This window comes from Haematobia irritans, chromosome 2, assembly GCF_050003625.1.
Source record: "Haematobia irritans isolate KBUSLIRL chromosome 2, ASM5000362v1, whole genome shotgun sequence".
Lineage (NCBI taxonomy): Eukaryota > Metazoa > Arthropoda > Insecta > Diptera > Muscidae > Haematobia > Haematobia irritans.
In genome coordinates, this window is record NC_134398.1 from 77,068,812 (window position 1) to 77,096,727 (window position 27,916).

The following is a 27,916-nucleotide window of genomic DNA, read 5'->3' on the forward strand; positions in this document are numbered from 1 at the left end:
GAACAATTCATCTCAAGAAATGGACCGGTAAGTTGGCCACCAAGATCATGCGATTTGACGCCTTTAGACTATTTTTTGTGGGGCTACGTCAAGTCTAAAGTCTACAGAAATAAGCCAGCAACTATTCCAGCTTTGGAAGACAACATTTCCGAAGAAATTCGGGCTATTCCGGCCGAAATGCTCGAAAAAGTTGCCCAAAATTGGACTTTCCGAATGGACCACCTAAGACGCAGCCGCGGTCAACATTTAAATGAAATTATCTTCAAAAAGTAAATGTCATGGACCAATCTAACGTTTCAAATAAAGAACCGATGAGATTTTGCAAATTTTAGGCGTTTTTTTTTTAAAAAAAGTTATCAAGCTCTTAACAAATCACCCTTTATGATGCGCATTCGCATCGCATCCCATAATGAGTTTCGTCTTTGTTTTCAGTGACACCTCAACTAAGGTCTTAACGGCACATGGAGGCATCTCCCTGTCATGTCCCATATAGACCGAAGATACCCAATATTTGCATTTGGCTATTTCTAAAATGGCAACGACAGTGTCTGCATTGCACATTGAAGGAAGCAGAAACAAGTTAAGCTCGTTTTTAGCAATTATACAGGCTCGAATTACATCATTACCAGTATACTGCAATAGTTTGAAACCCGGAGTACTTAGTTCACATATTTTGTTTCTATAAACATATGGTTCTTGAATAAGAACTATGTCTATGTCCCCTTTCAGGAGAACTTTTAAGGCAGCACATGTAGCCTTACAATGATGAAGATTTATCTGGAGGATCCGTAGCACCATCGAGATTTTCAACAACCGTCACATCAGCCGCTTCAATCGAGTCATCAAGAATGTCCTCTTCAGAGATATCGGTGACTCTCGCAATAACCACAGGTTCAACTTTGGTGAGTTCTGAGGCAGTAGAAGCCTCCTCACGCATACGGTATCTATCCATGTCTTCAACTTTGGTATCTCCCTCGACTTCGCAAGAGGATCCGCTTACTTCTGATTCAGACAGAGGCTTGTCCATTTCTGAATCCTTTAGCTGATCGTTTTTATACACCTTCATTTGGATATAATGAAAGCCATAACATACACGGCCCTGGGACTTTGCTAGATGTTGCAAAGACTGAGTGTTCAATATAAACACTGCATGCCGTCTTGGCCCATCCACTTCATCCAAACGGCCAACCTTCCAATCAGCTGTTGGAAGATCTGGATTGCATTGTTTCAGTCTATTTAAAATAGATTCAGGGTCAGGAGGGTTTGCAGGTATCCGCGCATGTGCTCTTGGTCTAGCCGGTATGTCTTTCTTCTCGACTAACTCTAGAGCAGCTCCTTCCCAAACTTGACCAATTAGTATCAGAGCAGCTTTAAAACATTCTATAGACCTCTGGTCCTCAAATGCGACTAGCTTAAATCGTCCTTGATACCAACCAGCCTCTTGGTGTCGAGGATCTGGGCCGGGAAACTTTTCCAGCACCTGTGAGTAGACGCCAGACAAAGCATTCTCAATTTCCCCCCATTTTTGCTTTGGAACCATACCGTCCAATGCACCTTTATTTATGATAGCCATCACAAGGCTGTCTTTAGCAACTGAGGCAAACGATCGTTGATCCCTTTTGGAGGATGACAGCTCATCCGGTGATCGTTCCCTTGTTCCAGCCTCAAGAATTCCTTGAGCCCATTTTAAGGAATCGCTTTGTTTAGCCGACAACGTGCTTGGTTCGACTGATCCTAATTTCTTTAGGATAAACAAAGCATTTCTGCGTTCCTTGAATCTCTTTCGTGAGGGATTACCTCCTTTTGATGCCGCTACCTTGGAAAAGGTTCGACTTGTCAAATTGTCACCACCAGTCGACCCGTCTACAGGTCGACTAATTGGGCCTAACTCTTGGTCATTGCCCAAATTTATAACTTCAGTCGATACCCGTCCACTGAGCCCTGAAGTTAGCAACCCAGTGGATGTCTTTGAATTTCTCTGCATGGTGGCCTAATATCCCACCACACTTGAAATTCGTAGTAGGTACTTATTACGATGATTTTATCCGCTATTAAAAAACACGTCCGTTCCGTTCGACGGTTGAATAATACCATAATAATACTGGATGTTAAGGATTACATTTAAAGTGATAAAAAAAGTAAATGGTTGAACCAATATATAATTAATAACGAACGTATCTACACACAAAAAAATTTTTTCTGATTCAATCACGAAATGAATTGATCCAATTAATTTTTAATTGAAATGTCTTCAATCACAGAAATGATAGTATCAATTAAAAAATTAATTGAAGGTCAATTAAAAAGTTAATTGATCCAATTAAAAAATTAATTGATACTATTACTTTTGTGATTGATTTTTGTTTCAATTTAAAAATTTGTTGAATCAATTAAATTTTTAATTGAATAGTTTTTAAACCTCAATTAAAATTTTAATTCGAAACATGTTCGTGAAATTTGTTTGTGTGTAGTAGAGGTGTGCACGTGAGTAATATTTTGCTCACGCTAACTCACGATATTTTTGGGTAGGACTCTCGCTCACGCACGCTCACGAAAAGAAAATTTGTATTCACGCACACTCACGCACGAAAATCTTTTAATTGTCGTGACTCACGAATAATTTTATGAGTAATTTACCTATAGAACCTGAGTATGATTAAAATCGAGAGCGTTATAAAACTCTTTACAATTAGGGTGTCACTAAAATTATAAATGAATTCAACTCGTAAGCATTTTATGTTCGTACGCGGAATTATTTTCGTGAGTGTGTTTTTCCGAAATTCGTTACTCACGCACACTCACGAAGATATTATTTTCGTGACTCACGCTCACGCACGACATTTGGTTGGTTAATCACGCTCACGCACACTCACACCGTTGCCGTCAGCGTGAGTCGTGAGCGTGAAAATTCTCGTGAGTCACGACAATTTCGTGCCACGTGCACACCTCTAGTATCTAGCTACATACCGTCCTTTTTGTACCAGTATATTTCTATTGAATTTTTGGTCAAAATTTTATTTTTAATTTTGACTGCAGGTTTCTCAGAAGTACAACAACTTCTCCAGAAAAACCTATTTGTACACACAAAAAAAATTTTTCTGATTCAATCACGAAATTAGTTGATCCAATTAATTTTTAATTGAAATGTCTTCAATCACAGAAATGATAGTATCAATTAAAAAATTAATTGAAGGTCAATTAAAAAGTTAATTGATCCAATTAAAAAATTAGTTGATACTATTATTTTTGTGATTGATTTTTGTTTCAATTAAAAAATTTGTTGAATCAATTAAATTTTTAATTGAATATTTTTTAAAACTCAATTAAAATTTTAATTGGAAAAATTTTCGTGAAATTTTTTTGTGTGTAGAAATAGCGTTATGAAGTATTAAATACAACAAACTTGATTTCATAGAATTCGATCAAAATTTTGAGACGTAAAAATTTTGTTGTGTCTGGTTGTATCTTAAAAGATGCAGTGCGCATTTAAGGGTTATGGTAGGTTGTATCAACCGATGTCAAGAAAAATTTTACAAAGGAGACAGATTTGGCTGCTACAACGATCTATTTTGTATTGTAATAGAAAATCCATTAAAATTATCGCTAAACTGTGGCAGAGACGAAAAAATACTTGTGAATAAATTAAATAGGCCGATCCAACTTTATTTTAATTATAAATATAGAATAAATCATTCCTGTAACCGATTTTCCACCAATCTCTTTTCTGTGTGTACCATAGGGGCTCAAAACGGCACGGCACCATTTCTATATCTGACCAACCCTGTAACACCTACCGATATGCACTGCTTCTTTTTAAAACTTTATTTTACCCTTTCACTACCGAATTATATTGGTTTTTACTCGTAGAATAACATATAGAAAAAAATAGAAAGGTAACATGGACAGAAAATTGGTATTTGATATGTTAACAAAAAAATAAAAAAGTTTAATATATAGTTCATTCATGAACACAGAGAAAAATTATTAAATCGCTATTGCACATTGGCGATAACTGACTAGACTAGAATGGTACAATAATAGTACATAAAAAGTATAATTCTAATTAAAAGCTTGATTGAAGTGAAGAAGAAACGTGATCGATTAACAAGTAAGGAAAATCTAAAGTCGGTTCTGCACCATTCGTAGACCACTCCAATTTTTTTTTTTTTTATTTCAATCACGAAAATCGCAGATTCAATCATTTTTTTAAATGAAATGTCTTCAATCACGAAAATGATAGTATCAATCACCCATTTTGATTGAAAACCAACACGATTTTCAATTAAAAATTTAATTGATTTTTGTCACGGAATCAATTAATTGTGTGATTGAATCAATTAAAAACGTGATTGATTCCAACATAAAATTCAATTAAAGTTTTAATTGAATCAATTAAAATTTTAATTAATTTCGCGCCAAAAATCAATCAACTATTTGATTCATTCAATTAAATAATTAATTGAAATTGGCTATAAATTTCATTCAAAAAATTTATATATTGCGCCCCAAAATCGTATTTAGTTTTCTTTGAAATAAAAAAATATGTGTTTCTTATAAAACATATTCAATATTTTATTATTTTTTGAATTATGCAATAGACAAATAAATTTGGTTCTTGTCATTTGTGTGTTTTGTTCTAACATAACTTACACATAAAATTACTATCAATCACAACTATAGGTGAAAAAATAAACTATATACATCATCATCATTATTTTCCTTATCATAATAACCATGTCAGCATGTTCCTTCTAATATGTAGATGCGCCTAGATTTCAAATAAATCAGCAGCCTGTCAGTTAAATTATTTTTTCTGAAAGTAAACAGAATAATTCGAATTTAATTTTGTTCAATTAAAAGTTAATTTTGTTGGGCATTACCTGCATAAAATATAAAGTTCAATTCTTAGTTCCAGGTTGCAGATTTATAATCTTCTTTTGCAGTTATAGTCTTATAGCATAAAAAGGTGTATTAAGGAGCTCAGTAATTTAATTTTAGTAACAATTCCTTTACAAAATTTCCACACATTGAAATCGTCTATTAAAATTTGAACCAATCAAAGACAGAAATAGTGGGAAAGCAATGTAATATTTGGTATTATATTGATGATACTTTGCAAATTCTGGAAATAGAAAAAAATATAAATGGAAAATGCATATTTTTATTATTTTCTGATATATTTCATATTTTTAAATCCAAAAGAAAGAACTTTTTTACCATTCAGCTCATTAATTAATATATCATGATTCAAGGTGAATCATCCAACAAACCCATACCGCTCTTGGTTTTAAGAAAACTAGGAGTGAAAAAAATATAATTTTAAAAGATCAATACGGTAACCACCTTTTGATTGCAAACATATTCTTATATTCTTATGTATTTGATAAAATGATGGAGTTGATGGGATTGATTGGACATTTCACTAAAAGAAATGAATAAAAAATATATTATCTTAGTCCGTTTAATGTAAACAGGCTTCAATGGAACACGGTATTCACATTTCACAATTTCTTACCTTCAATAAACGTATTTTGTTTTCCATTTGTACAATACCACAAAATACAAAAACAGGTAATTTCACATGCATTCTGTCATATATTTTTTCAAACCTTTACCACGTGGCCATTTGTTGTTGCACACTTTATTTATTTCAACCCTTTGCTATGATTTGTTGCGTTTAAAATATTTATGCACACATTTTAAATACAGCAGACAGAATATCGCCAATCATGTTTTTCAATTTACGCAAAAAACAAAAACCCAACCGTTCGTTACGAGTTACTTCCACAAACTGATCTATAGTTCATACATTTTTTAATAAATACCCATTCTCTTGTTCTCTTTTCGCTCTTTCCATTGCTCAAAATTATTCAATTTCAATCACAAAGGTGATTGGATCAATCACATGTGTAATTGGAAACGGAAAAATTTTCAATCACGTGTGTAATTGAAAATTTTTTCCGAATTGATTAACAAATTGATTGAATCAATTAATATTTTAATTGGAAACTTAACAAATATCAATCATTTTTTTAATTGGCCGATGTATCAGGCTCACTTAGACTATTCAGTCAATTGTGATACCACATTGGTGAACTTCTCTCTTATCACTGAGTGCTGCCCGATTCCACGTTAAGCTCAATGACAAGAGACCTCCTTTTTATAGCCGAGTCCGAACGGCGTTCCACATTGCAGTGAAACCACTTAGAGAAGCTTTGAAACCCTCAGAAATGTCACCAGCATTACTGAGGTGGCATAATCCACCGCTGAAAAACTTTTTGGTGTTCGGTCGAAGCAGGAATCGAACCCACGACCTTGTGTATGCAAGGCGTATGTCTCTCTGTCCGTCCGTCTGTCTGTATATGTAATTTTGTGTGCAAAGTACAGCTCGCAGTTTAAGTCCGATAGTCCTAAAGTCCTAAATTTGGCACAGAGTTTTACATTGGCTCAAAGACAATCGCTATTGATTTTGAAAAAAATCGGTTAAGATTTAGATATAGTTGCCATACATACTTATCACCGATCTGGTCATAATTGACGTATTTATCAACGTATTTTCTCAAAATATCGGGCAGCCAAATATTTTGGGACTTTTGTAAGATATGCAAAATATCAGTCAAATCGGTTTAGATTTAGATATAGCTCCCATATATATCTTTCGTCCGATTTCGACTAATATGGCCACAAAAGCCAGGGTTTTGCCCTGATTTGCTTCAAATTGTGCACAAGGAGTACGTTTAAGAGTATCATTCAGTGTGCTAAATTTGGTTAAAATCAGTTCAGATTTTGATATAGCTCGCATATATCTTTCGTCCAATTTGCACTTATATGGCTTCAAAAGCCAGAGTTTTGCCCTGAGTTGCTTCAAATTTTGCATAAAGAGTACGTTTAATAGTATCGCTAAGTGTGCCAAATTTGGTTGAAATCGGTTCAGATTTAGATATAGCTCCCATATATATCTTTGGCCCGATTTACACCCATATGACCACGGAGGCCAAAATTATTCTCCCATTTACGTTTTTTGCTGAGATAGCAGGATTATTATTCTAAGTATGCATGTCAAATTTGGTCAAAATCGGTTCATATTTAGATATAGCTCCCATATATATGTACGCCAGAGTAGGGGAAAATGTGGTAGAATGTTTCATATTTTAGACACATTTTCAATGGGAGTTTCCTCCTACACGCTCACAAAAAATCGCTTCTGTAACATATACTCCCAAACATATTTTGCTTCAAGCATATACATTTTTGGCTATTGCCCAAACATTTATATGTTTGATCTCTTCCAATATATAATATGTTTGAAAGCATATTGGTCTAAACAATATATGTTTGGGTAGTCAATTTCCAAACATTTTGTATTTTTGCATCCAAATTCAATAATGTTGTCTTCCAAAAAACAATATGTTATTATGTGAACATATAATATGTTTGGAAGCATTTTGCACCCAAAAATATTATATGCTTAAAAAAAATTCTCCCAAACAATATTGTGCTCGAAATTTTATTTATTTATTTATATATTTACAATCATAATGAATTACGAAAATAAACAGGTAATATAGGTGCTAACAACATAGGTTTTCGACCTGAATGCTCAAAATTTTGTTTCTGCCTAATTGTATATTCCCCCACATCATTCTCACTTCCACGAGATTTTTTAGTTCTTAGCACCTTTTTCTGTAATACAAACATTGTAGAAGAAATTATTCAATTTTATGATTTTTTTTTATTTTAATTTTACCTTTTGCCGGACGGGGATTCGAACAGCGGACCACACAGTTTGTAAGGATCAAAGAAGTAGCTGATCAATTGCCCAAGGAAAAATAAAATGTTAATTTTGTAATAACAAGCAACAACCACCAACTTAATTCAATATCGCTCCCTGTTAAATAGCGCTCCAAGCTACTAAACACATATATGTTTATAGGCTATTTCTAAATTAATATATGTTTGCATTCAAGCATATTATATTTACAAACATTTTATGTCCCAAACATAATATGTTCTAACATATTAACATATATGTCCCAAACATGTTATGCTAGTTTATGAACATTATATGCTTGCACTCAAAAATATTGTGTTTAAAAATTTGTGTTCCAAATATATAATGTTTATAGCCAAACATATGAAATACAGTCTTTTTCATCCGTGTATAAATGAATTTATAATTAGCTCACAAAACTATTATCGAATAAATTGCTATATAAATGAAGCAAAAACATACTTTGTTGAAGAACTATTTCGTTGTAGAATTATGTGTTATGCGCCGTTCAGACTACAAGTTTATCAGGACGAAAAGTCTGTGCTTGTAAAGAATCGTACAGTGTGACCAAACGCTATGAATTGTCAGCGATAACAGAAATATTTATAAATGTGTTATTGATCACATCAACAAGCTGCAGTATCGATTATGTCTTCCAATATAACTTATAGTGTATCCAATATCTGCGATATGTCTCGAAAAGTTGGACACGGGCAGTACGTCCGGATAACCTTATACGAGGGCAGTTCGGAAACTTCTTAGCCTAGCACAAAAAGCGCGGTATAAACAGAAAAAGTTTAGTGTTTTGAAAACTCCATCTCTGTTATGAACACATGTTAAATTTTGTTTCGATCTGGCAACTCCTTCATATAGGAACAGGTGTTCAAAAAAGAAGCGTCCGCAATTTTTTTACAATGGAAAAATTAGAAATACGTGCTGTCATTAAATATTTACATAGTAAAGTTTTATCGGAACAAGAAATTCATAGGATATGGTGAATGTGTTAGGTAAAAGTTCTCCTTCATATGCAACTGTAAAAAATTGGGTTGCTGAATTTAAACGTGGTCGTACAAGCATTGAAGATGAACCACGTAGTGGACGTCCAAAAACAGCAACAACAACAGAAATTGTAGCCAAAGTGCATAATATGGTATTAAATGATCGACGAATAAATGTGTCTGAAATTGCTCATATCATGGGCATCTCAAACGATCGAGTTCATTTAATTTTGCATGAAGAACTACAGATGAAAAAGCTTTCTGCAAGATGGGTGCCGCATTTGTTAACAGTCGATCAAAAACGAATAAGAATGAACATTTCTCAAGCTTGTTTGGATCGTTTTAAGCGAAATAAAATGGATTTTAAGCGTTGATGATACATGGATCCACCACTATACTCCAGAGACAAAAGAACAATCCAAACAATGGACTGAAGCTTGAGGATGTGCCCCGCAGAAGGCAAAAATAATTCAATCGGCTGGTAAGGTTATGGCAACGGTTTTTTGGGACTTCAATGTATTTTATTGATTGACTATCTACAAAAGGGTAAAACAATAAATTCAGAGTACTATTGCTACCTTTTGGATCAATTAAATGTACAACAAAAAAAAATATTTTTCATCAAGACAACGCACCCGCGCACAAGAGTGTTTTAACAATGACTAAAATCAACGAATTAAAGTACGAGTTGCTTGACCACTCACCTTATTCTCCTGATTTAGCTCCCAGTGACTTTTACTTGTTCCCAAATCTAAAAAAAAAATCCTTTCTGGCAAGCGTTTTACCTCAAATGAAGATGCAATTACAGTTTAGTTTAGTTTAGTTTATTTATACAACAAGATTTATAATCTTATAATTATAGTATGTGACATAAAATAATTCAGATGTTACATAGATTGTTTAGGAAAAAAACATAACTACATGAAATAGGATTAATACTAGTTATGGCTAGGTAACAATTTTAAAGGAAATAAAAAATATAACAATATATAACAATTCGATAAAAATTTAAAATTAATACATATAATAACATACAAAATGTGATAACAAAAAGAAAATTAAGTACCAAAATGATTTAATAGTGCTTTTTTGAAGTTATCTGCGTTGCTTATGCGTTGAATAACGGGAGGGAGAGAGTTCCAAAGACGAGTTGTGTTAGTAAAAAATTGCCATTCAGAAAGCAATAGTTGATTACGATTTGCAACAATAAGTATACGTCTACTTGATCTTCCGAATTGTAATTTCATATGAAGATAGCCTGGAGTTTTTGTGTATATCAGTTTATGCATCATGATGAGTGCTTTAATATTTAAATAGTCTCCAATATCGACTCCGTGTAAGCTTTTGCGGAAGGCTGAACAACTTTCGAATCGTTTAAGACGGTAAATATACCTTAATATGGCTTTATATGCTGATTCGAGACGATTTTTACTATTAACATCAGTTTTAGTAAAGAGTTCACTGCCATACAACACCACTGGTATTAGGTACGACTTGGCCAATAGGATACGAATATTAAGGGGGGTAAGATGCTGCGTTTGATATAAAGTTCGTAACATACCAAACATTTTTCCTGTTGCAGCAATTATATGATCGTTCCATGTTAGAGAACTATTGAAAATTATTCCCAAATTTTTTGTTTTGTGTGTCTGCTCGATTTGTTCACTTCCAATTTGTACAGCATACTCGCAAGAAATGTTTTGTGCACGACCATTTATTAAGAGACATTTTGATTTTTTTGGATTTATTTGAAGACAATTATTCTGAGCCCACAAATATATTTTCCCAAGGTCATAATTTAATTTATTTACGCCATCAGCTATTTGAGATTTCTGACAACTCAAGTAAATTTGGACGTCATCGGCGTAGATGTGTATTTTTGAGTGATCAAGAATATTTGGGAGGTCATTGATGTACATGCAGAATAATAATGGTCCTAGTATCGAACCTTGCGGAACGCCAGCAATTAGATTTAGAGGCGTGGAAGATTTATTTTTTATAACAACAGACTGGATACGATATCTTAAGTAATTGGAAATTAGTTTTACTGCTGAATTTGAAAAGTTGAAATAGCGTTCAAGTTTAAAGCAAAGAATATCGTGGTTGACGCAGTCAAAAGCTTTCGAGTGGTCTAATAAGACTAACAGAGACAGGAGTCCTTTATCAGTGCTGACACGTATATTTTCCGTTACGTCCAATAATGCGGTTATGCAACTATGTTTAGATCTGAAACCGGATTGATGCACAGACAATAACGAGTTCCGTCGCAAGTATTCTGTTATTTGGAAATGGATTATGCGTTCAAATACTTTGGATAAATATGGTAAAATAGAAATTGGTCTGTATTCATTATTGGCATTAGATTTTGGGATTGGTATCACCTTCGCATGTTTCCATCCCATTGGATAATTACCAGTCGTTATGATTGTATTAAATAGTTGTGTTATATGTCTAACAACTATGGGTAGGACAATTTTAAATGGACATTGTCCAATCCAACCGCACTAGCTTTGACCATTGAACAGCTCTTGGAGACGTCATCTGAGTTTATACATGAAAATTCAAAACTAGAAAAAGGCGGAAATATTCGCTCAGGATGTAAAATTGGTGTTGTAAATTGTGGAGATGTAAGAAATGCATTATTAGTTATTCTTACGAATTTTTGGTTTATGTCATCAGGATTTTCACTGACATTTCTGTCCATTGTTTTTCCCAAACCAATTTCCTTTATTGCCTTCCATTTCATTTTTGAGTCCAGTGATGTACGAAATTTGTTCTCATAGTATAATGATTTTGTTCGTTTTATTGTCTTGTTAACTTCAGTTCTTAACACTCGGAAATCTTCATAAAGTTGTGATGTTCTGAAACGTTTCCACCTTTTATATGCTGTATCCCTTCGTTTTATTAATGTTGCTATGCTGGAGTTGAACCAACTTCTATCCGGTCGTTTTTTGCGTGGCAGTTGCAGTGGAACAGCGCTGTTTAATAGGTATTCAAAATTTTGATTAAGAAAAATGAGTTGATCTTCGGCTGATGGTATGTAGAAAATTGAATCCCAATTTATATTTTCAAGTTCCTGTGAAAGTTTGATGAAATTAGTTTTAGAAAAATTGTAAAATTTTTGTTGTTCATCTTCCAGTGGCCGTCGGGATTCGTAAATCATGAAAATCGAATCATGTCTAGAGAAACATGATACACTCAATTGTTCGTAAAGTAACATCTTAGTAAGACTATCGATCAGAAATATGTCAAGTAAGCTTTGTGATGAACTAGTAAAATGTGTGGGTATGGTCATGTTGACTGTATGAAGACCAATCGATTCAAATGTTTCCGTTAATCTAGTATCACATAAAACATTGCTATTCAAGTCACCGGCAATGATAATTTCATCATAGTTAACAGTGATTTCGGTGAGTGTTGTTACAAGTGCTTCAGGCGAGATGTTTTTATTGGGTCGGTATACACAACCGACTAAAATTTTGTGGGAATTTATTGCAATTTCGATAAAAAGAGATTCCACTGCATCATTCGGACTCGATTTATATACCACATTAAATGAAAAAGACTTCTTTATATATATTGCAACTCCTCCGCCAATCGTAGATCTGTCATTTCGAATGACGTTGTAATCATGCATAGTGATAATATTATTAGTCGTGGAGGGTTTGTACCATGTTTCGGATACACATATAATATCGACATTAGACTGTTCAAATATATACCTGAATTCGTCAATTTTATTGGTCAAACGCTGGGCATTGATATAGGATATGGTTAGACCATTTTTTTGCTTGCAGAGCACTCGTAGTAAGGTTTGAACTCCGTCTATGGAACCCATTGTACTATTTAATACGGACATTAACGATAATTGGGTAATATGAATAGATATAAAATTATAATATTTTCACTATGATATATATTAAAATTATTTTCTAAAAAAAGTTTTCCTTAATTTTCATTATCAGATCGAAAAAACTGATTTAATTCAGCTATGCTATTTATTAATATGGTTTCATTGTTTGCATCTGATCTTACATATATAAGACCTCGACGAGAAAAAGCCGAAGTCAATAACTTTTGTTTTTTCATCCCAATGGCAAAATATTAAAGTTCTCCTTAGTGAGATTTTCATTAATATATATGGGCTTGTCAGAATCAAAGTGATGAAGACAGATGTTTGATTTGGTAATTTTTCTATACTGGTTAAATGATTTTAAAATAGAGTTCTTGAAAAACGGAGTGATGAATTGTATAATAATTGTGCCATCGGGACTGAAAGTGTTCTTGGGTTTAACGCGGTATATTGTTTTGTATGGTGGGGTGGATATATGTAAAGCAGTACAAATACCATCAAAAGTTTTATCCAACCTTTCATTTTTATTGTAGGGTATGCCATTTATCCTTAGATCGCAGGAAACTGCTAAATTATCTTGCCGCTGAGTCTGCTGTTTAAGATTTTCAAGGTCTTGTAAGATTTTATGTATATCACCATAACCAGTTTCCTCAGTTTTAGATATTCGGTTATGGATACTGTCTATGCTTTCTTCAATTTTGTTTACCTTCTCGCATATGGTATTGACATCACTTTCTACTTGCTGTATACGAGAGTTTAGTGAGTTTAGTAGTTTACTTTCAATATCTTCAAGTCTCTTAAATATATGAGAGAATTTCTCTTCTATTTGTGCAAAGGCCTTCTCCATCTGCATCGACTGCTGCTTCAGGCTCTGCTCGATGTGTTGCAGCACAGTAGAAGTGCTCCCCTCTTTAGACAAGCGCGGGGTTTTTTTGAAATTCTCGTTCAGCGATTGCACATCTCTCTCACGCTTGGCTGATCCCGTTAACTTCTCAATTATTTCGTCGTGTAAAGCATTACTCGAGCGATTGATTTCAGCTAACATGTGTTTGTGGTTCTCCTCATTCGATGACATATTTTTTTTTCTTGCTTTTAATTACTCTCAGAGTCAGATTGTTGATGTGTTGGTAAATACTTTTACAGTATAATGTATGATTGTGCATCAATTATTCTCACCCAAAGCAAGAATACAAATTTATTTTTGAAATATTTTGCTTTTGCGTTGGATACTGCAAGTGGCAACAATATAAAAATGTCGCTATACGCCAACTTTAAGACGGTGTTAAGAAATTAAAGCTGAGGCTATTACTTTTACTACAAAAAACGATGAACAACCGGAGGGAATCAAAAACACGTCCAACACTTTTTTATTCTATCAAAATACAAAAGTTGTAAACCACTATTTTGAAGACCTTGAAGAAAACTATTTTAATCAAGGGATAGAATTGCTAGAAAAGCGTTGGACTAAGTGTATTGAAGTTTCAGGAGATTATATTGAAAAATAAAAATATTTTTGAAAAACTAACTATTCTCTTTCATTGATAGTTTCCGAACCGCCCTTTATTTTAAGAATGCTAGCCTTTTTAAATGTAAACACTTTTTATTTCAATATACGTAAATGTTAGTAAATTTCATCCAATCGAAAATCCTCAATTGGTTATAGTAACTGCACAGGTGTGTGGGGGGATTGTGACAGATGACAGTGGAGAACCAAAGTTTTACATGAAATCCCCTGGATGAGATGAGTGGACTATATAAGCTTACGTGTGTGTGTGCTTTGATTTATTATTTCTCAGGTAATGAGAAATAATAAACCAAGTTTTGATGGAGTTTCAGTTTTTAATGTACAAATTAAAAATGTTTATTTATAAATATAATATGGGGGAAGAGGTAGAGAAGAGAGATCAGTAGAAGTAGAGGAGAAATATAATGCTTACCGTCGGGTAGTCAGAGAAGAAGTGAAAGTAAAAGCTAGGATCTTAAGGCTTAGTGTACTAAATTTTACAACAATAATATTTACAATAGGTGTTATCGATATCAATTCAGCGAACTTTTAGTAAACATAATTCCAAATAGACAAATTCATAAACAATTCAAGAAATCGATAATTATGTAAATATGATATAGTATACAATTCATTAAAATTCAAATTCATAAAAATTCATTAAAATGTAATGTAAAATGTAATGCAACCAAATGTAACCATTGTATTTTTTCACATAAAATTTAAAATAAGGATTTGGTGACATTATTAAGTTAAAATATTGCGATGTATATACCTAAATTTCTTTGGACAAAATTGTGCCCATTTGGCACAAACAGGTATAACATATCATATACGCACACGCCAAACAGTAATAGTTCTAGATTTTCTTCCAAAAAAATTTACCACGAAAAGAAAATCGCAAAACAAAATTAAATTGTTTTGAACAGAATTGAAGTAAGGATGCTTTTAAAACACAATTCTCTTTTAAATTTGAGTTTTGATTACTTTTAGGTACGCGATTTTAGGAAACAAATGTTAATTTATTCGTTTATTAATCTTTTTTCTTCAAGTGCTATAAAAATCCTTGAAAAATGCGTTAACGACAATTTAAATTTCCAAATTCAGACTCGACTTCACAGTGTGGCGCAGGGTATAATTATATGTTTCAATAAAAAAGTGTTTAAAATAAAATGTTGAAAAACGCTTTTTTTGTTTTGTAGTCAGGATACAAAAAGTCCACAAATTTAAAGACGATTTCAATAAATTTGAAGAACTTTTCAGAATTATTAAAGTCAAACAAAAATTTCTTTCATGCAAAGATATCTCCTTACTATAAGGACAAAATGACTTTATTGAAAAGTTTATCGACTTTTGGACAAGAAAAAGACTTTATATCAGAGAAAAGCGTTTTCTATGCTAAGCAAAATTAACATTGGTATATTAAGGGCATGAAATCACGACTATATTTTTTTCAGTGTATATATTTCACATTCCAGTTAGGAATATAACTGCTGAACATATTTTAGTTGGAGTTAACCAGAGAGAAGCTATTTGTAATTTACCTTCTTTTAATTGGCAGTTAAAGCGATGTCAAGATAGATAAAAATGGCCGTTAAAATATACGATTTTCAGCCATGTCATTTGTTTCCTTCTTAGCGTTCCATATGTACAATGTAATTATACCCCAACCATCAATGATCTAAATATGAATTCGAATAAAAATCTGGGTCAAAATTTCATTAAAAATTACAAAATTTTACAAATTGAAAAAAGTTTCATTTGATATAAATTTTTTTAATTTGAAGTGAAAGTGCTATATAAAGGTTTATATTCCCACATACATATATTTAAAATTTAACCGATTTGAACAAAACTATTTACTTATACCTAGACCTAAAATTTACACGCAGACAAGAAACAGGATTGTCACGATCATATTCGAAGAGCAAAATACACCTAGACCTCGCATTGCGTCGTACACGCAGAGAAGGAATATGATCACCTCAAACATGTTTCAAGAGCAAAATATTATTTTTGAATGGTGACCATGTAACATGTTTGTCACTAAAATGTTATTTTCTCGTCAAATATAACCTGCTTGCCGAAATCAGTTACATGATTTCCGAGAAAATAACTTGGTTGCGAAAACCATGTTACATGGTCACCACCCAAAAATAACATTTTGCTCTTAAAACATGTTTGAGGTGATCATATTCCTTCTCTGGGTGTAGACACGTTCAAAAAAAAAAAAAAAAAAAAAACACGATGCAAAGTGAATTATGAGTTTCTATGGCAAACCATGCAAAGATTGGAGACAGTTAACAACGATTCCAACGCAACTACACACAAAAAAATTTTTTTGATTTCAATCACGAAAATCGCGGATTCAATCATTTTTTAATTGAAATGTCTTCAATCACGAAAATGATAGTATCAATCACCCATTTTGATTGAAAACCAACATGATTTTCAATTAAAAATTTTGTTGTATTTTGTCACGGGATCAATTAATTGTGAGATTGAATCAATTACAAAAGTGATTGGTTTTTATTATTTGTGTGACATACAATTATGATCAATAACAACTAAAGGGTTAAAAAATAAACTTTATAAATCATTATCTTCCTTATCATAATAACCATGTCAGCATGTTCCTTCTAATATGTAGATGCGCCTAGATTTCCAATGAATCAGCAGCTGGTATGCCAAATTAGTTTTTCTGAAAGTAAACAGAATAATTCGGATTTAATTTAGTTCAATTAAAATTTTGTTAAACATTACCTGCATAGAATATCAAGATCAGTTCTTAGTTCCAGGTTGCAGATTTATAATCTTCTTTTGCAGTTGTAGACTTTTAGCATAACAAGGTGTATTAAGGAGCTCGGTAATTTAATTTTAGTAACAATTCCTTTCCAACATTTCCACACATTGAAATCGTCTATTAAAATTTGAACCAATCAAAGACAAAATTAATGGCAAAGAAATGTAATATTTGGTATTATATTGATGAATACTTTGCAAATTCTGGAAATAGAAAAAAAATATAAATGGAAAATACATATATCCCTTTCCGACCTATAGCCATAAGCGTAGGAAGGCCTCTGGGGAGGGGACTTAGACCCCCCCTCCCAGAAAAAATTTAGCCCTCCCCAGAATTTGAAAAAATATTTACGATTTTACATTTTTATAAAAATTAAACAAGTATATACAACCGCACAAAGTTCCGCTAAAGACTTTCATGCACAATCGAATTACTTGGGTTGTGGTAGCAGTTGCCGATGGCAATGTTTGAAGTCTGATATGTATGAAATAGAGCTGTGATTGAACTTATGGTTTAGTTGAATAACTAACAGCCTGTTTCTGTATGTCGAACGAGTTCAATCGATCGACTGAAATGCATAGAAACAGCTGTTTTTTGGTTATAAATTCAGCTGTTTGTTTCCATTTTAGTCGTTGGACAGAGCTCATTCGACATACAGAAACAGGCTGTAAAGCCCCTTTATTATACTGTTTAGTCTGGTTTAGTCATCTTAATTAAAAATAGTAATTGGTATTAAAACTATTCTTTCATAAATTAATATCTTAATAATGCTGCAAAAAAGCGTCGCCAAAAAAGAAGTGAAAATGTTCTTTTTGGGTCCGGAAGTGGTGCAAAATTGGCGGAGAAGCGATGAGCTTCAAGAAACATTAATTTATAATAATTTTTATATTTTTTTATGATTTTTAATGCATTCTAACGCTTGTTTGAATATTTTCAAAAATTTTCGATTTTTCTATAATGGATTTAGCATTTTTGTGGCAAAATTTGAATATTTTTTACCATTTTATTTATTCGTACTCTTTTTTTAAACTATTTGAAAAAAAAACAAAAATTACGCATTAAAATATGCAAAAACTGAAAAACTTCCTGTGTAGTTAATATAATTAACTTCTTTGTGAGGACATTTTTGAAGTGCTTTTAAAGTTGTGCCTTTAAAACAAATACCAATTTTTTTGCTGGGAAAAGTGTGGAACTACTTTTAGTTGCTTTATTATATATTAATTTGATGTCTATTTTTTTATTCTTTTTTATGAAATAAAACAATAATTGAACCTATATGTTCAGTCTATAAATTTTAGCTAGGGGGGCTATAGCCCCCCTTATTAGTTTATAAAGGGTGGTTAATTGTAAGGGCCGATGTTGAATGTGAACCACACCTAAACGCCAAGTTTTTTTCCGAATTTTATTTGACATTTCTCTATTTCAGACTTACTCAATTTGAACCATGGAGAGATACACTATCCAACAACGTGTTAAATGGTTACAAGAAATGGCAACAGTGGATGATCAATTTTCGAAGAAAATCATCTTCAGTCATGAGGCATTTTCACCTCAGTGGATTCGTCAATAAACAGAATTGCCGCATTTGGGCGAATGAGAATCCAAGAGTGATTGTCGAAAAACCAATACACCCACAAAGAGTGACTGTTTGGTGCGGTTTATGGGCTGGCGGCATCATCGGGCCGTATTTTTTCCAAAATGAGGCTGGTCAGGCAGTAACTGTGAATGGTGTTCGCTATCGTGGGATGATAACGAACTTTTTATGGCCCGAATTGGAAGATATGGATGTGGACGATATGTGGTTTCAGCAGGACGGTGCCACTTGCCACACAGCTAACGAAAGAATGGCTCTTTTGCGCAGCAAATTCAATGGTCGTGTTATCTCACGTAATGGCGATGTCAATTGGCCGCCAAGATCATGTGATTTGACACCGTTGGACTTTTTTTCTTTGGAATTATTTGAAAGAAAAGGTGTGCGTCGATAATCCAGCAACAATTCAAGAGCTAAAGGATGAGATAATTCGGCACATTAACGGCATAGAACCTCCATTATGCCTCAGCGCCATCGAAAATTTGGACCATCGGATGAAGGTGTGTGAAGGGAGCCACCGTGGTGCAATGGTTAGCATGCCCGCCTTGCATACACAAGGTCGTGGGTTCGATTCCTGCTACGACCGAACACCAAAAAGTTTTTCAGCGGTGGATTATCCCACCTCAGTAATGCTGGTGACATTTCTGAGAGTTTCAAAGCTTCTCTAAGTGGTTTCACTGGAATGTGGAACGCCGTTCGGACTCGGCTATAAAAAGGAGGTCCCTTGTCATTGAGCTTAACATGGAATCGGGCAGCACTCAGTGATAAGAGAGAAGTTCACCAGTGTGGTATCACAATGGACTGAATAGTCTAAGTGAGCCTGATACATCGGGCTGCCACATAACCTAACCTAACCTAACCTAAGGTGTGCCACCGAGGTCGCGGCGCCCATTTGGCCGATATTTTGCTCCATACATAATTGAGTAATACCAATATATCATAATAAAATAAAATTACAATAATTTCCTAAATAGTTTATGTTTTATTCAAAATCAACATCGGCCCTTGAAATTTTAACCACCCTTTATATCAGATATACTGAAAAAGGCAGGCAGGTAAAACAAAAATTCAATTTAATGCCAACGATACTTCGCAACTTCATGGTGAATCTTCCAACAAACCCATACACCCCATAAAATTTAAAATACGGTACCACCTTTTGATTGCAAACATATTGTTATATTCATATATATTTGATATAATGATGGAGTTGATGGGATTAATTGGTCAATTTCACGAAATAAAATTTCTCAATAAAAGAAATGATTAAAAAAGTATATTATTTTAGTCCGTTTAATGTAAACAGGCTTCAATGGAAAACGGTATTCACATTTCACAATTGCTTACCGTCAAGAAACGTAGATTGTTTTCCATTTTTACTATACCACAAAACACAAATGCGTTCTGTCATATATTTTTCAAATCTACCACGTGGCCATTTGTTGTTGCACACTTATTTCAACCAAAGACAATAAACTTTAGGAAGATAGAAAATTTGCTACTGAGGAGATCAAACCATTTACGGTGTTAGTTTCATACTTTTCGTTTATCGAACCAAACGCGTATACGACAAGCATAGCATTAAAATGCAAATAAAAAGAAATTAAGTGAATGAAATAAATTTTCATAACGGGGAAAATGTAATTTTTTTGTTGTTGCCTAAAATTTAACATTGTTTCATTAAGAAAATTAAGTTTTTCATTAAAAAAATAAAAACCAAAAACAAATAAAAAAATTACAAATATGTTGTTTTAATTAGTTGACCTTTAAACTTTTAATTATGTTTAAAGTTGGGGTTGTGGGGGGATTGGTGACGGCAACTGTTACTAGAGAGAGAGAGTAGTGGACACCAATTCCTGGAGTAGAGTGTGTGGACTGTATAACAGATTGTGGAGGAGGCACTAGGAGAATTGTGGTAGATCAGTATGTGGTATAAATTCTCAGTGGATGAGAAAATATATCATCAAGTTTAGCAACGCAGAGATAGGGAAAGATTTGGAAATAAAAAGACAGGAGTTACAACTTTGAAGTGTGATTGGTTTATTTGGGGGTATGCTCACCGTTCGAGATATAGAGAAGAATAGACCGAATTCAACTTATTTAACAAGCCAAGAAACTTTTAGATAGAAAGTAATAATTCACAATAATAAATTCGATTAGGAATATCGATTAATCTTAAAATACAACTTCATGGATTTTTCATTAACAGTAGTTCATAATAGTTTAGTTCAGATACAAATTCATAATTCATAATAATTCAGTACAGATGCGATTAAATAGGAAATTCGATAGATAAATATAAGTCTAAACATTGGTTTAGACATGCTCCCGCCTCCGTAGATGATCACTTCGGGGACGAGCATAGAACTGACGCCAAAGCACGAATGGCTTCAGAGATAACCCTTTGGTTTGGACGCTGTTGGTTGTTGGTGATGTCATCATTATTATTTGTCTCGTTGCCTTGACGTTTGTTAACTTGTCCTTTGTTGGTGTTGTTGTTAGATTTAGTGTAATTTGGGTGTAGCAAGGTGTTGTGGGGTCTTCCGCATTTTCGACACATATTTTTAGATCGACAATCTCTAAATCGGTGACTTCTCGCCAGACAGTTTACACAATACACCTCTCGTAGGACCCAAATATTGCGCTGTTTCGGAGACATTTTCAAAAATTTAGGGCAAGCCTTAAGTGCATGAAATTTGTTACACAGCTTGCACTTGTAGACGTTGGGAGTTCGCTTTTGATGAGATATGGATGATCTGGAATGTATGAGTTTTTATTAATGAGTGTAATGGATACTAGGGTTAGTAAGTTATTAATGTTTCAAAAAACTTTAGTGTGTTTCAGCTTCATCGGAAGTGTTAGAGAAAGGCAAGTAACATAATTTTGCTATGGGACGAGTCAAAGTTCCGGTTTCTGTTCGAACATCTGCGACTCGTACTTTAGTGTCGGAACCACAATACGTTTTTACAATTCGGCCCAAGAGCCATTCATATGGAGGGAGCAAATCATCAATTACAACGACAAGATCGTTTACTTTTAAGTTAGGGGCGGGAGATTTCCATTTATAACGTTTGTGCATGGTCTTTAAGTACTCTTCTTTCCATCTTAGAGCAAATTGATGATGAAGAGCTTTCAGTTTAGTCCATTTATTTATCAAAGATAATTTGGGAGAAATGGGTTCTGGGAGAGCAAGTAGTGGAGAACCTCTCAAAAAATGTCCTGGTGTTAAAGCTGTAAGATCAGATGGGTCTTCTGACATAGCCGAAATAGGACGAGAGTTCAAAACTCCTTCTATTCGAGAAAGAAGAGTTGAGAATTGCTCAAATGTAAATCTATGTGCGCCGGCGAGTTTCTTAAAATTAGTTTTGAAACTTTTGACTGCCGCTTCCCACAGACCTCCCATATGAGGAGCATGGGGTGGTATAAATTTCCACTCGAATCCGTGAATAGAATACTTCTGAGATATTGAGGTGGAGGTAGTTTTAATAAACTGAGAAAACTCTCTAAGAAGTGTTCTACTAGCTTCTAGGAAATTGCGACCATTATCGGAGTATATCCTGGATGGGAGCCCTCGCCTCCCCACAAAACGAGCTAATGCAGCCTCAAATGCTGCTGAGGATAACTCTGTGCATGCTTCTAGATGTATTGCTTTCGTGGTAAAGCATACGAACACACACACGTAGCCTTTTATAATGGGGGCTTTCCTCAAAGAGGAACTTTTAAGTTCAAATGGTCCAGCGAAATCAATTCCAGTGATATGGAATGCAGGTGAGAATGTGGACCGTTCAGATGGTAAGGGAGCCATGATTTGAGAACTGGGCTTGTGTTTATATATAATGCACGTTTTGCATCTGCGTATAACTCCTTTTACTCTAGGTTTCAATCGGGGAATGTAGTACTCAGTTTGTACAAAACGACACATTTGATTACATTCTCCATGGGCTAGAAAGGTATGTAAATGAGACAAGTAAAGGGTGCAAAAATGCGAATTTCCAGGAAGAATTATTGGAAATCTCTCCTTATAGGGAAGTGACGAATTTGACAAACGACCGTTTGCTCTAATGACTTGGTCTGAGTCCAAAAAAGGGTTCAAAGTTAGTAATGTGCTTTTGTGAGGTAACGGCTTTGAATCACGTAAAGCTTGATACTCAATATTATAATATTTTTGTTGAGTTAGGGATATGATACGGGTTTTTGTTAATTGTATCTCTCTTTGAGAGATTTCAATAGTATGAGTTATGTTGTTATTCGAATGAGGGCGAATGTTGTGGAAAAAACGAAATACGTATGACAAAACACGCAAAGCCCTCGAATATGAGGAAAATCGAGAAATAATTTCAGTTTCTTCAACACTAACTTGATGAGAAGTCACTTTAGATTGTGTTTGCAAGTTTGGAATTACGGGATTTTTCGTTGGCCAAGTGGATTCGGGATTTGTAAGCCACGAAGGGCCATTCCACCAAAGGAAATTTGCTGCTAGATCTCTGGGACTAGATCCTCGGGTGCCAATATCGGCAGGATTATGATGCGTAGCAACATATCTCCATTTGGCATTTGGTACAAGTTCGTGTATCTGGGCTGTTCGGTTGGCTACATAGGTCTCCCAAGAGTACGGAGGTTTCGATAGCCATCCGAGAACAATTGATGCATCGGACCATAGTGTTATTGACGCAATTTGATTCCCGAATATTTGTGAAACGTATTTTACTAAATGGGACAATAAAAGCGCACCATTTAGTTCTAATTTGGGCAAAGATACTGGTTTGAGTGGAGCTACTTTACTTTTCGCCATAAACAAATTCGAGAAAACCGTTGAAGTGGAGGTTTGCAATCTGAGGTAGACACAAGCACAGTAAGCTCTTTAGAGGCATCGCAAAATCCATGTATTTGGATTTCATCTGTGGGCATATACTGAATCCACCGAGGTATCTCTATTACATCCATTTGGGACAAGTCATCTAATACATTATTCCAATTGCGAAGGGAATCTGGAGATATTTCATCATCCCAACCAGATTTCTCCATCCAGAGATGCTGCATAAGCATCTTGGCTCTTATTATTACAGGAGTTACCCATCCTGCTGGGTCAAAGAGTTGAGCTACTTGGGAAAGTACTTGACGCTTTGTAGTGGATGTATGATTTTGAGCAGAAATTGTGGAATATGAGAATTTATCGCTAAGAGCATTCCATTTAATTCCAAGTGTCTTCGTTGAACTTGATTCAGAGAAACGCAATAAGTCCAAATCATACATGTCTTCGGGAAGTAGATCTTTCAGCAATTCGGGATCATTTGCTGTAATCTTCTTTAAGGGGAAACCTGCTGAATTGAGTACGGTGACTAAAGACTTGCGAGATGCAATTGTTTCTTCAATAGAGAATCCACCAAACAAAATGTCATCAACATAGGTTTCTCGTCTTAAAATTTTTGCGACTTCAGGGAATTGAGTTTCTGAATCAGAAGCAAGTTGTAACATAGTGCGTATTGCAAGGAAGGGGGCACAGTTGATACCAAATGTAACTGTATTTAATTGGTAGTCCTGAACTGGGCCTTTAGGATCCTTTTGGAATAGAATCCTTTGATAAGCTCTATCTTCGGGATGTATCTTTATTTGTCGATACATTTTTTGAATGTCTCCACTGTATACATATTTGTATTTTCTCCAATTGAGAATAGTGGAGATCAAATCATTCTGTAGTGTGGGACCAGTGTAGAGCACATCATTAAGTGAAAATCCCGATTTCGATTTGCGGGATGCGTTGAATACTATTCGCACTTTAGTGGATTTATGTTCCGGACGAACTACCGCATGATGAGGGAGGAAAAATGAATAAAATTTGCCTTGCGCACATATTTCTTGAGAGGAAGTTTCTTCCATATGATTTAAAGTGATGTACTCTTGAACTACAGAGTTATATTGATCCTGGAGATCGGGATATTTTAACAATGTCCTTTCCATTCTTGTATATTGTCCAAGAGCAGTGAATCTGGACGAACCAAGAGAAATGGTTTCAGGAAACTCTTTTCTGAAGGGAAGCCTTACAACATAACGACCATCATCGTCACGGGTTGTTGTTGTGGCATACAAATTTGCACAAAATTTCTCGGATTCTGAGAATTCAGGGACTGACGGGACTTCTTCAATTTCCCAGAATTTTTTAAGTACATCACTGAGTGTGTCAGATTCAAGAGCGTAAACTTTCGTTGTGAATGAGAGAACTGATTCTGTTGGCATAGGACCACTGAGCACCCATCCATATATAGTATTGTAGGCAGAAGCGCAACCATATATATCCTTTTTAATACCATCAATATTGATGAAACGCTCAGAGTCATTGCCAAGTATGAGATCAATATGAGATGAGATATTAAAATTAGGGTCAGCTAAATCGAGTTTCAAAAGCTCGGGACACTTCGGAATGTCAAACGAGACAGCCGGTAGCTTTCTTGTAACCTTTGGAAGGATAATAGCATTAATCGAAAATCTGATATTGTGCCTTTGAGAATAGAGGACTAAATCACATTCCTTGTCGGCAAACTGGGTTATTCCTCCAATTCCACCGATTTCATAACGAGATTTCCGGAATGGGATATTCAAAAGGGTTCTGATTTTTTCAGACAAAAAAGTTCTTTGGGAGCCTGGATCAATTAAGGCTCTTATTGTGAAAAGTTCGCCTTTGTGTTCTATTTGGACTAAGGCAGTCCTGAACAAAATAGTCTCATTATTTTGGGAGAAATTTGCATCTACTCGAGTATAAGCCTGTTTAGAAGTTGAGGGTGTAGAATGCTGAGAATTATGTTGAGCTACATTTCGTTCAGTTGTTTCAGATGTGTTTGAATTCTGAGATTGGTTGTTTGAATTTTGCTTGCGCTCTAAATGTAAAAGACTATGATGAGACTTTTTACAAGTGAAACATAAACGTTTACTTTTGCAGTTTGTTTTCACATGAGAAGCAGAGAGACAATTGATGCAGAGTTTCTTTTTAAATGCAAAATCAATGCGCTCTTGTGGCGAAAATTTTTGAAAATCTGGGCATATGCGAATGCTATGCTCTAAATTGCATAGTGAACAAGTAACATTTAGCTTTTCTTGAGAAGCGTACGATTGTATTTCGTTTGCATTTTGAGACAAATATTTTTGAGGCACATCATTGTGAACTTTCAATTTTCGGAAGCTTGATATCCGTTCAACCACTTCAAATCGATTGACTAAAAATTCGTCCATTTGGGACCAACTAGGTAGCTCGCGATGGGACTTAAGAGATTGTTCCCATTGGGATATCGTTTCCTCAGGAAGCTTTGTAGAGACTAAATAAATTAGCATGGGATCCCAGGATTCGATATTAACGTTCAGTGAAGCCAATGTGCTAAGACAGTCTTTCACTGTGGAATGTATCTTTTGTAAGGATTCACTACTTTCGCTCGTGGCTACGGGAATATTGAATAATATTTTAAGTTGGTTATCAACCAAAACGCGCTTATTTTCGTAACGAGATTTTAAAGCATTCCAAGCTAAATTGAAATTCTCACATAGAGCATACCGCTTTACAATGGCACCCGCACTACTTTTGGTTTTATTTCTTAAGTGATAAAGCTTTTGAGCAGGAGTAAGCTTTGGGTGGTTGACATATACGGCCGTGAACATGTCACGAAAAGATGGCCATTCTTCATAGCTGCCCTTAAAAACCTCTGTATCACAAGGGGGGACTTTTATACACACTGCAGAGCTATTGTAATTGAGATTCTGAGGTTCAGAATTTCTTTCAGGCAAAAGAGTTAGACGAGAGGTTCCACGAGGGGCAGTGTTGATACCCATTCTTAAAATATCTAAAATTTGAGATCGAGTATCATAATATGCTTCAGAGCAAATATTGAGATTTACTTTCGCATTTTCCTTTAATTCTTTGGAAACAACTGACTCGGGAGATAGCATCAAATTTTCATACTCGTGCTGAACTTTTCGCCATCGATCGACTAAGTCATCCAGTTTGACTTCTAGTAACGAATCAGTTTGGTCTGCAATATCAGCATTTTCAAAGTATGAACAAAAATCAGTTAGCTGATTGCACATAAACGCAAACTTTTCAAAAATAGGTGATGGCTTAATGGTGTTCACATTTGAGGGGACATTTCCCGAACTGCTTTGATCAGTTGGGTTAAGCATTTTTGCGAAAAAATTCGTTGGAAAGGAGGGTTGAAAAGATTTTCGATAAATTGAAAGAGAATTTGAGATCTACTCTCACTTTAGGAAAAGGCGGAACAAATGATTGAATTAGAGTCACAAATTGTTAAGTGCAAACAAAATTTTCGTAATTAACGATTTTGGAATATAAAATCTGTTTATTTTCCCTTTAGATATTAAATAGTTAACAGTGAAACAGTGGAACAAACTCGTGGGATTAGTGTAACTTGGCATAAAATATTTTATGGTTACAATTTTGCAATTATATGTAACAATTTCATAGAGATGAGGACATAAACAGAGAAAAGTTTTAAATTTTTGAGAATTTGATGTTTGAAACAAATCTTCTTGTTAAGTAAAATCTGAATTGAAATAGTAGATGAGTGAAACAAAATTTAGGATCGATTTGCTATATATCAGTTGAAATATAGCTAAAGCTTGATGAAGAAGCTCCTGAGAAATCAAAAATCGACTTGCTATATACCAGTTGAAATATATAGCTCTGGGTTAATTGTAAACCCGCACTAGAAGACTTTTCGCTATATTTCCGTTAACAAAATATAGCTACAGGTTGTTTGTAAACCCGGAGAATGAGACAATAATCGATAAACGTTAAAAGAGGGTACGAAACGTTAGAATCGTGACGCTATATATCAGTTGAAACATATAGCTATGGATTAATTGTAAACCAGAGAGACTGCATTTTGCTATATTTCAGTTAACAAAATATAGCTACAGGTTATTGGTAAACCCGAAACATGAGACAATAATCGATAAACTCAATGTAATATTGATTTCTCCATGCAATCGAGATCATGGAGATTATCCGAAAAGCGAGATCATATATAGTGCATTAGCAGACAAATAGGTTTTCAGACATTAAAATCGTGTAGCCATATATGGGAAAGCACAGTAAAATGTCACGTTTGGGAACAACAGAATTTTCCTGTTAAACTCTTAAGAATGTTTGGAATAACAGAATCTTTCTCTTTAAACTTTCAAGAATATTTCCAAGTTTGGAACAACAGAATTTTTCTCTTTAAGCTTCCAAAAATATATCCAAGTTTGGAACAACAAATTTTTTTCTTTAAACTTTTAAGAATGTTTGGAACAACAGATTTTTTTTCTTTAAACTTTTAAGAGTATATCCATGTTTGGAACAACAGAAATTCTTCTTACACTTCCAAGAGTATATGCAATTTTGGAACATCCATT

General features: G+C 34.3%; 2 protein-coding genes and 1 long non-coding RNA gene across 3 annotated transcripts in view; all 3 read right to left on the minus strand.

Annotated features, from left to right (window-relative positions):
- The window catches only part of LOC142224667 (uncharacterized), a 47,136-nt gene extending 34,529 nt beyond the window's left edge, over nt 1–12,607 (minus strand). The window contains exons 1-2 of the mRNA XM_075294451.1: nt 11,275–12,607; nt 9,940–11,227 (exon numbers count right to left, since the gene is read on the minus strand). Of these exons, the coding sequence (XP_075150566.1) occupies nt 9,940–11,227; nt 11,275–12,607 (2,621 nt within the window). The remainder of the gene's footprint in view (nt 1–9,939; nt 11,228–11,274) is intronic.
- A 4,012-nt stretch (nt 12,608–16,619) lies between these two features.
- On the minus strand, nt 16,620–17,023 carry LOC142226392 (uncharacterized). The gene is made up of 2 exons (XR_012719676.1): nt 16,890–17,023; nt 16,620–16,827 (listed from the first exon to the last, which is right to left on the minus strand). It is a non-coding gene; the product is annotated as an uncharacterized LOC142226392 (long non-coding RNA).
- A 4,327-nt stretch (nt 17,024–21,350) lies between these two features.
- On the minus strand, nt 21,351–26,683 carry LOC142224668 (uncharacterized). The gene is made up of 2 exons (XM_075294452.1): nt 23,433–26,683; nt 21,351–23,352 (listed from the first exon to the last, which is right to left on the minus strand). The coding sequence occupies exons 1-2, from the start codon at nt 26,681–26,683 to the stop codon at nt 21,351–21,353; spliced, it is 5,253 nt and encodes a 1,750-aa protein (XP_075150567.1).
- Nucleotides 26,684–27,916: the final 1,233 nt, after the last annotated feature.